The 12,227-nt window shown below is 39.1% G+C and overlaps 1 protein-coding gene across 3 annotated transcripts in view; it reads left to right on the forward strand.

The window, feature by feature from the left end:
• The window catches only part of LOC115214318 (endoplasmic reticulum-Golgi intermediate compartment protein 2), a 61,165-nt gene that overhangs the window by 33,818 nt on the left and 15,120 nt on the right, over window positions 1-12,227 (forward strand). For all 3 annotated transcript variants that reach the window (XM_036504946.1, XM_029783493.2, XM_036504945.1), the window contains exon 8: window positions 4,289-4,347. In XM_036504946.1, the coding sequence (XP_036360839.1) occupies window positions 4,289-4,347 (59 nt within the window). The remainder of the gene's footprint in view (window positions 1-4,288; window positions 4,348-12,227) is intronic.

Here is a 12,227-nt window from a genome sequence, read left to right on the forward strand (position 1 = left end):
AATGGGTGCCACATGTCAGATGTCGAAATGATTGCAGTGCAACATGAAATGAAGTGCTTTCTCAACACAACGCAACACCCGGTCTGGGAATCAAACCTGTTTGTCATTTATTCAGTATGTTTTTTGCTTCTAAAAAGCCCTGTCTTCACATATATTGCAGGGTCTCATTTTGACAGAGAAAACCTTATTCTGCTGTAGACACCAGAATTGTACTTACAACTGTTAGTAACAGCTAAAAACTGCATTACCTTTATATTTCTTAATTTCCCTGTACACCCTGATGCATAACCCACCATGTACTCAAACTGTTCTGCCATTTGTTTAAATCATTATTCTCAAAGATAGAAAGTTAATTGTTTTTGTGGGGTGGTGGTGATATTGTTAATACCTAAATATTTTGCCTAGTTAACTTTTATTGTTGGATTATCTGCTTATATTCACCTCGATGTAACTTGAGGATACAACCCCAACATATCTTCTACTGTATCTTCTCTCTCTTCCAAATGGGGTAGCCATGTATCACTTCTACTACAAAACATCTGTTTCTGTCCCTCTAGCATGCTTTAACCTCTCATCACCTGACACAAAACTGCCTTCCTTAACACTACTTGCCTTCTCAATTAAGGGGTCTCAACTTGCAAGTTACTTGGTGACTTTGCTGGTGCTACATACAAGAAGCACCCAGTACACTGTGTAAAGTGTTCAATTTTAGAAAGGGCATCTAGCTGTAGAAATCATGCCAAATCAGACAGTAGTAGCTCAGTGCAGTTTTTTGGCTCACCAGTTCCTGTGAAACTGTCCTGTCCATGTCAGCATGGAACACAGGCATTAAGTGGTGAGGATGATGGTGATAAAAGTTGTCATAAATTCAGAGAACCTGGATTTCCTAATTTTTATCAAAATCTTCAAAAACTTTGCTTACAGTGTAGCAAGTGCTTTACCATTCCTCAAATTTACACTGTAAGATGTTGTCTGATTTGTTACCTTCTGCCCTTGAGCATTATATGTTTTTGGTGACACTATTTAACAATCAAGAACCATAATAGTTTATTTAAATTCTTCTGTATGCTTTACTAGGTGTACAAATTCAGTTCAAGTGCGAGTTCAGATTAACCTTCCTAAACTGTGCATCAATAAGAGCAAATTATACTGTAAAGTGGTCGGCATTTGGAAGGGCATCCAACTATAAAAACCTTGCCAATATCGACCCCTCTTGTACTTGTGCCATACAGAAAGCATTCAGTCCACAGTCCACTTTGCTGGGTGGTTGGTGTTTGTAAGGGCATCCAGCCATAACAACCATGCCAAAGCAGACACAAAAGTTTGGTGCAGGCTCATGCCTGGCCAGTTCCTGTCAAACCACCTAACTCATGCCAGCATGGAAGCTGGATGTTAAACAATGATGATGATGAATGACTCTTAAGATGTTTCTCTGCCCTTTATACTTTACTCTTTCTGCATTGAGTCTTGAAGCATTACAGATCATCATCATCATCATTGTTTAACGTCCGTTTTTCATGCTAGCATGGGTTGGACGGTTCAACTGGGGTCTGGGAAGCCCGAAGGCTGCACCAGGCCAGTCAGATCTGGCAGTGTTTCTACAGCTGGATGCCCTTCCTAATGCCAACCACTCCGTGAGTGTAGAGGATGCTTTTTACGTGCCACCGACACAGGTGCCAGACAAGGCTGGCGAACGGCCATGCTCGGATGGAGCTTTTTATGTGCCACCGGCACGGAGGCCAGGCAAGGCTGGCAACGGCCACGATCGGATGGTGTTTGTTACGTGCCACCAGCACGGAGGCCATTCGATGCGGCGCTGGCTACGGCCACATTCGGATGGTTCTCTTATGTGCCACCAGCACTGGTATCACAACTACAAATTCCATCACTTTTCCAAAATGTTTCCAAATAACTTTTAAAAGATTGCTTTTACAGTTTGGTAAGATGAAGCAGCCTATATCACATTGTCCAGCAGCTGATTATGAAGAACTGCTGCCCCTTCTATTAACTCATTTTGATTCTTTAGAGACTAAAGGCACCTAATTTATCAGAAAATATCTGAAGATGATTTGAACCTACAACTCTGTTTACTGTATCACTGCATTAATTTCAAGCCAGTGGTTAACACAGTGGCATACTAAAAAAAATTAAAAATAGTTTTGTGGCCCTCATTTTCATCCTAACATTATTTGATGCTCCATCAAGGGTAAAGACCCACTTTCGTCATGAATGACCATGAGATACACCTAGAAAGTTCCCCTCTGAGGCACATGTCTGGGCAAGATTGTTTATGGAAGACCAGCAGCTGCCCATGCATACCAGCCTCCCCTCTACATGCCACTGATGTTATCCAAGGTAAAGGCAAAGGCCGATACAGCTTGGCACCAGTAACATCACAACTCATTTCTATAGCTGAATGAACTGGAGCTACGTGATATAAAGTGTCTTGTTCAAGAACACAACACAGAGCCTGGTCTGAGAATTGAACTCACTACCTCATGATTGTGTGCCTGACACTCTAACTACTGAGCCAGGTTCTGCACTGAATAATCACCACTTTGTAATTAAGATAAAATGATTGAAGAAGATGTAGAATAGTAGAACAGTACCTCTCTCATTGTTTTGCTATAACCAGTAAACTCACTGATACTGATCAAGTATCTCAGTTTGGCAGAGATAAGGCCTGGCAGGAGGTCATGGCTCATGAACCGCTGGAATTCTTTAATATCTTATTCATCTTCTGAGCTGCTTGCTCCATTGTGAAATTGCTAATGGCATTAAAAGCAGTGAGCTGGCATATATCACTTGTGGTATTTGGGTGGCGAGCTGGCAGAAACGTTAGCATGCCGGGCGAAATGCGTAGCCGTACGTTCTGAGTTCAAATTCCGCCGAGGTCGACTTTGCCTTTCATCCTTTCGGGGTCGATTAAATAAGTACCAGTTACACACTGGAGTCGATACGATCGACTTAATCCATTTGTCTGTCCTTGTTTGTCCTCTCTGTGTTTAGCCCCTTGTGGGTAGTAAAGAAATAGGTATTTGTGTATCTAACATACCAAGTAATACTGAATATTTGCAAAGCAGTAGGATGTTAGAATAATGATAAATAGTAAAATATAAGTGACATCTTCACTCCTCCCCCCTCCCCACTCTCTCTCCTAAATGCATTGATCTCCAAAATTTGAACTTACAGGGCCACACTCAATGTGATTTCAGATCACCTTACTTCATTCTTCTCAAAGTCACTCTAGAACTACTCCTATTCCCCTACTCTTAATTAATTAACTAAATACTGAACCGCTCTTATTGCAAATTAATCTATATTTGGTGTTTCGTTATGAGAACAAAACGAAATTTGCATGCATAATTATAAAAGATAAATAAGTCAATTTTTATTGAAAGGAACTTGACAAAAGATAGCTAATAATAGCTTGTCTTCATTGGCAGTTACCCCCCCCCCACACACACACACACTGTCTCTCTAGAAACTTAGAAATTAAGATTCAGCTATTATGCCTACACCTGCCTCTATTTCTGTCTCTGTTGCTGTTCTAATTATTAATTACTGTCTCACTTATGTATCTATCTATGTCTGTTTTCTGCTAATATACTTCTTTTGTTTAGCTAATGCATATCAGGGGTGGAGAAACCCCTGCCTGCAGGTGCAATTGCACCTGCAAGCCCATTTTATTTTGCTTGCAAGCCCACTTTATCATGCCCACAGGTTGACATATTTGTATGTACAAAATATAGTAAATTTTGCAGTTATAAAATTTATACAATATTTGTATGCCTATTTGCGAAATAGGTTGCTTTTCTACTATGACTTATGATGGTTAGACTCGAACAGAAAATTGTCCAGTAATTGCCATTTGTATGGAACTTTAGTTTTCACTAGGTTTGTACCAACCCCTTGAGATCCAACTACACTCTAGCTGAAAAATAAAGAATACCTCATAAGTAATATAAACGTCCTAAATTCAGTGGCAGCATTAATGAAGATACTACGATCTTAATTTAATCTGTTAAACTTATTTTTAATGTATATCAAATTATACATAGATATATGCAAGATTTACAGAGATTTACACAGAGTTAGATCTTGCGATCCAACTGCGAATCTTTTTCTTTGGAAATTTTTACCCGCTGCACTAAAATGTTTCCTCATCCCTGATCTATATACACTCTTTAATCTCTGATATATATATCATTTGAAACTATTTTGTTTACTGTTCCCATATTTATATATTTTGTTTACTCTTATATACCTGCATTTGATTACTTTGCAGGTCCATACCAGTAATACCACGAGGTCATGCTCATTTAGCTCTTCTTGTTGGCGAGAATGGTTTGTATAAAACTTTAATTCCTTTGTAGTCATTCTCTAATCTTTTATTGCTGTTCTGTCTCCCTCTCTTTTATCTCTTTCTTTTGCATCTCTCTTATAATCTCTCCTTATTCTTCTGTTAATTCCTGGCACCTCTGTTTTATCTTCATGCACCCTTTATTTCTCAATCATGCTTTATCCAACTCTTTTGACCTTCATGTTCATATTTTTCCATATTCAATCAATCATTATCCAAATAGCACAAAAAGGAATCGAAATAGTTACAACAAGCTTGTTGTAACTTGTTGTAAAGCCTGTTTAATCCATACTCCTTGTTTACCTTAAGCACATTTCATTTATCTATCAATTCTTTATATATACTTATATGTTAAGTCATTTGAAGCACAAGCTTGAGACTGTACTAAGTCGCAGTGTCCCATCATCTGGAAAAGACTTTCTAACTAGAAAGGGTATGGCCTGGTCAGCCTGTAATGGCATGCATAAGATCTGGTCATCAAATCTAAGTAGAGACTTCAAACTTGAAATCTTCAAAGCCACAGTCGAACCAATTCTACTATATGGCTCAGAAACCTGGACGTTATCAAAGAAGCTTGAGAGGCGGTTGGATGGAACCTACACTCGCCTCCTTATGAGAGCTCAAAATCTCTCGTGGAGGCGCCATCCAACCAAAATGCAAATATATGGGAAACTACCACCTGTGTCATCTCTTGTGAAAGGTAGGAGAGTCCAGTTTGCTGGACATTGTTGTAGAGCTGAAAACGAGGTAATTTCTACTCTTCTCCTCTGGAAGCCATCTGCTCGTGATACCAGAGGGCGCACACTCACCTACACTGATGTAATCTCCAGGGATACAGGCATCCAGCAACAGGACCTCCGTAATGCCATGATGGACCGTGAGGTCTGGCATAGTATGGTAAATTCCATTGTCTCGACCACGGTCAAACAATGATGATGATGATGTTCCATCATCAGTGGAACCAAAAACTTCGAAGCCACTAAAAGAGAAAAAGAAGAAATCAAAGGACAGGCGAGAACAGCTTGACCAAATCAACCTTATCCTCCACCATCATTATGATGCAGTCAGTACCACTGACTCTTCTATGCAAGAATTGGTATACTCAGTCATCAATGCCATCACAATAAGGGAAGCATTCAGCAAAGAAGAAACTAAATTCTTGGATATGAGATGAAGCCAACAACAAATAGTAGAATAGAGCATTTGTTAAGAATACTATAGTCTCATCATCATTATCATCCACTTTCCATATTTGCATGGGTTGGATGGTTTGACATGGAGCTGCCAGCTGGGAGCTGTCCAGACTCCAACTGTCTATTGTGGCATGGCTGGATGCCCTTCCTAATGCCAACCACTTAACAGAGCGTGCTAGGTGTTTTTTTACATGCCACAAGCACGGCTGCTTTTTATGTGGCACCAGCACCTGAAAGGACAACCCTGTATGTGTGGAAGACAGTGGTTTTACTTAGCGTTACACATCTTACCAAGTATAGCAAATTGCCACATCCTGGTCTCTTTTCAGTTCCTCAGTGAGTCCCAGCGTCTGAAAATCCTTTCTCAATACATTGTCCCATGTCTTTCTGTGTCTACCTCTTCCACGGGTACCATCCACAATTAGAGCTTGGCACTTCTTTATGCAGCTGTCCTCATCCATACACATCATATGACCAAACCAGCACAGTCTTCTCTCTTGCATACACATCTGATGCCTCTTATACCCAGTTTTCCTCTTAAATCATTTACACTTTGTTGCTCATGCACACTAACATTACCCATCCAGCATAGCATGCTAGCCTCATTTCTTTCAAGCCTTTGCTGTAGTTATAAAACTCTTTCCCTCGCTCTCTCTCATAAAATTGCCTAATTGAAAATATTTGTATTTTAGGTTAATTATCTCTTATGGTTTGATACTTTTTCCTACTGGTAAACATTACACCATGAGCAGGAGTGGATTTTATTGTTAGTTAGGCAATTTCGCTGACATGCACAATCTAATCAGCTGGTACTTAATCCATTTTCTTAAAGCATTAAGGGTTTCAACTACTAATGTTTCTGTAGGTAAGAAGCCCCTCTATTCCTGCTATGTTTATTACTCACAGGGTAGCTGAAAAGAACCATGAAAGTCATTGAAAATTTTCACACACTGCATGTATACAATGGGCTTCTTTCAGTTTCAATCTATCATATCCACTCACAAGGCTTTCAGTTGACTATAGTAGAAAATTTATACCTGAGTTGCCATGCTGTTGGACTAAACCAGGAACCATGTAGTTGACAAGTTCACTTATCACCCACACAGCCATGTATGTGTGTGCAGCACACACACATAAACGCACACACACAAACACACACACAAACACACATTCAGTATCAAGTGTGTACTTTATGGGGTACTTCATAATTAGATTTAGTGATGTACTTTTCTTCAAAAGTACTCAGCAAATGTTTGTGTAAACTACAAATTATTCAAAGCTATGATTTTAAGTCTTTACAGTGAAGAAGATAAATAGAAAGAATCAATTTCTGATCCATCAAAAGGAAATATTCATAGTTTTATTATTTTATTAGTTTCAAGGTGGGTGAGCTGGCAGAATTGTGAGAGTGGTAGGTAGTCTTCTGGCTTTATATGTTTTCACCCATCTAACACCCGTGGACATATTTACAAAGTCAGAAAACAGCACAGCTCCCATGACTTTCGGAAACATTTTTTCACACTGAGAGTTGCTGAAGCATGGAACAAACTGCCGGCATCAGTTGTTAGTTGTCGGAGCACTGCATCCTTCAAAACTTCCATGCTTTCTGAGATTCGCCAATACTACACCTGATTTTCTCCCCTCCATACACACACAAGCATGTATCTGACTCATACATTGTTCGCTTTCCAGACATTTGTACATTACTGTATATACTTCATATGCACTTTCTGACAAGTTGTGGTGCACCTGAGCACTGTATACAATAATTTCATTATTATTATTATTATAAATATTGCTAAGCTCAAGTTTGTCTTTCATCCTTCTGGGGCTAATAAAATACCAGTCATGTACAGGTGGGTGGATGTAATGTAACTGTCTAAGCTCCTTCCTCCATAATTGTTAGCCTTGTGTCCATATTAGAAACAATCATTTGACTGGTCCTAATCATTGCATTGTACATGTGCCTTCTGTAATTAAGTAGTTACCATTTTGATATGACCCTAGTTATGTCTCCTCAAGTGGTGTTGTATTGAATACAAGAAACAGATAGACGTAAGAAAGACAAAAGCTAAATGAGTCTTAATTTAACCCATTTTTTTTTTGTATATTGCAATGTTATTTACCAATCCCTGTAGAATGGTCAAAGCTTCTGGTGGCTCAAACTCTTAAGAATCAGCCTTATGTTGATCTCTTTCACTTCGTTTACAACTAGTAGCTTAAGCTTGATTATAAGCCTTAGGCAATAACTAGGAAAGGGATTAGCTCCAACAGGGAGACTTGACCACAGTGCTTTTCATTAAATGGTTGTGTAGGCTCTGCTATTATTGTGAATCCATAACCAAAACATTCCAACTGTGACCATCCCATTTTTTCTCAGACATTGTGTTCATCATTATCCTATAATATTCAATGTGCCTCTTTTTAAGATGTTAGAGTGTGATTTTAGGTAGATTTGGCTATTGTTTCTAGCAGGGTGAGCGACCATATAGAGGTTCCTTTGTTGGCTCATCGTCATAAAGTTGAAAACTTTATTGATGATATAATAACTCTTGAAGGAGTTACAGAGCCTTTATTATTATCAAAGTGGGTTTTCTTTGTATTTCTACAGTATTGAAATATTTTATAATGTCTCTGCTGTGTATTTAATTATAGTTTAATGTTTAAATTACTACGATGCACAGCACACCCTTTTTCATTGCTGACATTATGACCTCGCATTTTATATATTTTCCTGCCCACCTACACATTTGTCGACACTCCAATATACATGCTAGCTCATATAGCGCAGACACTTACACACACACACACACACACACACACACACGCATGCACGCAAACACATGCATGGTTATACCTCTACCTCAACATATCTACATATTCACTTTATATAGACATAGTTGTAGCACATATACTTCCCAGCACCTCATACACACGTATACAAATGTTTGCTCTCTTTGTGTCGCTTTCTGTATCTCTGACACACACACACATACCTATTTCATCCCAACTTTATACCCACATATATTTCCCATATTCACACACACTCATATTTTCACACCTGCAAATACACTGACACAAAGCAAAGCCATTGCTATTATATAAATTGTGTTTTCTAGGTAACCAATCAAAAATTGTTATCTACAACAAAAGACACAACTGTTATATGACACCATTACAATATTCATGAACAAACTTTAAAATGTAATCTTTCAGAAATTAGTCGAAATAACTAAAGGTATCCTAAATATAAAGAATATAAATGTAAATCGTGCCAACAAAAAATAAAATAAAAAACAAAACAAAGCAAACAAATATTGAAGTATTTGGACAAATTCAAAACTACTCGGTGAAGTATGGTGAATAATGGACACAGAAAATGTTTTCTTAAAATATCAAATATTATTTATGTCAGTCAATCAATCAATCAATCAATCAGTCATCATCATTTAATGTCTGTTGTCCATGCTGGTATGGACATGTGTGTGTTTATGTGTGTGTGTGTCAACTATTGGTGTTGATATAAAATTGTAGTAGATAGTCTGAGCAACAGTGATGAATGTGTGTGTGTGCGTGCGTGCATACATGTATATGAACTTTGTGTGTGTGTGTATGTATATATATATATATATACTGAACCAATTGAATAAATAGACATAATTGAATGCTTTTTGGCTGATGTCTGTTGATATATATATATATACATGTATATATATACATGTATATATATATACATCTATATTTATATATATATATATATACATGTATATTGATATATATTGATATAAGAATAGCCTGGGCAAAGTTTAGGGAGCTCTTACCTCTGCTGGTGACTAAAGGCCTCTCGCTCAGAGTAAAAGGCAGACTGTATGATGCGTGTGTACGAACAGCCATGCTACATGGCAGTGAAACATGGGCCGTGACTGCCGAGGACATGCGTAAGCTCGTGAGGAATGAAGCCAGTATGCTCCGATGGATGTGTAATGTCAGTGTACATACTCGACAGAGCGTTAGCACCTTGAGAGAAATGTTGTAGGGACGAGGTGGTGAAGCACGACCTTCGAACTTTAGGCCTCACTGAGGAAATGACCAGCGACCGAGACCTTTGGAAATATTCTGTACGTGAGAAGACCCGGCAGGACAAGTGAGCCAGCCCACTTATGAATGCCTTTCCTCCCTTGGACACAAAGACCTGTTGAGGCAAGCGAAGTCGATATAGAACCTCATCCGACGACAGGCACCATGCCAACCCCCTTGCTTGCGAAGACATGTTGGGGCAAGCGAAATCGAATTGAACCAGCCAGGATCCCTGGTCTGGTGGTACGTAAAAAGCACTATCCGACTCGTGGCGATGCCAGCGCCGCCTCCACTGGCTTCCGGCCGGTGGCACGTAAAATACCCCAATCTGACTGTACGACAGGCACCCATGCCAACCCCCTTGCTTGCGAAGACTTGTTGGGGCAAGCGAAATCGAATTGAACCAGCCAGGATCCCTGGTCTGGTGGTACGTAAAAAGCACTATCCGACTCGTGGCCGATTGCCTCCACTGGCTTCCGTGCGGTGGCACGTAAAATACACCAATCTGACCGTACGACAGGCACCCATGCCAACCCCCTTGCTTGCGAAGACATGTTGGGGCAAGCGAAAACGAAATCGAAATCGAATTGAACCAGCCAGGATCCCTGGTCTGGTGGTACGTAAAAAGCACTATCCGACTCCTGGCCGATGCCAACGCCGCCTCCACTGGCTTCCGTGCCGGTGGCACGTAAAATACACCAATCTGACCGTACGACAGGCACCCATGCCAACCCCCTTGCTTGCGAAGACATGTTGGGGCAAGCGAAATCGAAATCGAATTGAACCAGCCAGGATCCCTGGTCTGGTGGTACGTAAAAAGCACTATCCGACTCGTGGCCGATGCCAGCACCCCCTCGTTTGGCTTCCGTGCAGGTGGCACATAAAATACACCAATCCGACCGTGGCCGTTGCCAGCCTCGCCTGGCACCTGTGCAGGTGGCACGTAAAAAGCACCCACTACACTCACGGAGTGGTTGGCATTAGGAAGGGCATCCAGCTGTAGAAACACTGCCAGATAAGACTGGAGCCTGGTGCAGCCTTCTGGCTTTCCAGATCCCCGGTCGAACCGTCCAACCCATGCTAGCATGGAGAACGGACGTTAAACGATGATGATGATGATGATGATACATGTATATGTATGCATATATATATACATGTATATGTATATATATATACATGTATATGTATGTATATGTATATATATATATACATGTATATGTATGTATATATATATACATGTATATGTATGTATATGTATGTATATGTACATGTATATGTATGTATATGTATATATATATATATACATGTATATGTATGTATATGTATATATATATACATGTATGTATATGTATGTATATGTATATATATATACATGTATGTATATGTATGTATATGTATATATATATACATGTATGTATATGTATGTATATGTATATATATATACATGTATGTATATGTATGTATGTATATATATACATGTGTATGTATGTATATATATATATATACATGTGTATGTATATATATATATACATGTATATGTATGTATATATATATATACATGTATATGTATGTATGTATATATATATACATGTATATGTATGTATGTATATATATACATGTATATGTATGTATGTATATATATATACATGTATATGTATGTATGTATATAACCTTAGTTTGATATACATGTATATATATACATACATATAGGAGTATATATATACATACATATACATGTATGTATATATATATATACATATATATATACATATACATGTATATATATATACATATATAGGCGCAGGAGTGGCTGTGTGGTAAGTAGCTTGCTAACCAACCACATGGTTCCGGGTTCAGTCCCACTGCGTGGCATCTTGGGCAAGTGTCTTCTGCTATAGCCCCAGGCCGACCAATGCCTTGTGAGTGGATTTGGTAGACGGAAACTGAAAGAAGCCTGTCGTATATATGTATATATATATGTGTGTGTTTGTATGTGTTTGTGTTTGTCCCCCTAGCATTGCCTGACAACCGATGCTGGTGTGTTTACGTCCCCGTTACTTAGCGGTTCGGCAAAAGAGACCGATAGAATAAGTACTGGGCTTACAAAGAATAAGTCCCGGAATCGATTTGCTCGACTAAAGGCGGTGCTTCAGCATGGCCGCAGTCAAATGACTGAAACAAGTAAAAGAGTAAAAGAGAGTAAGAGTATATATATATACATATACATATACAAGAGAGCAACTAATTTTGATAAACGCATTTTGGTTTGGCATAAGAAATATAAATCTGTTGAAGATGTCCCCGAATACATTTCAATATCAGTGATCAACAAAGCCAAAGACTTGAGCCGTGTCTATGTCAGCCTCTGCATGGTTGCTGTCACCATTGTCCTTTGCATCATTGTGATGTACAGCGGGAGACAGGCTGCAAAACGGGGTGAAGGAGTGTCAAAGACCAACATGGAGTGGCACCGCCAATATAATCAACAAAAGAATGGAGATGACACCAAGAACTAAGACATATTGCTTCTTCCTCTTCTTCTCTCTCTCTCTCTCTCTCTCTCTCATACACACAGACTCTGCACACAGTTTCAT

This window comes from Octopus sinensis, linkage group LG7, assembly GCF_006345805.1.
Source record: "Octopus sinensis linkage group LG7, ASM634580v1, whole genome shotgun sequence".
Classification (NCBI taxonomy): Eukaryota; Metazoa; Mollusca; class Cephalopoda; order Octopoda; family Octopodidae; genus Octopus; species Octopus sinensis.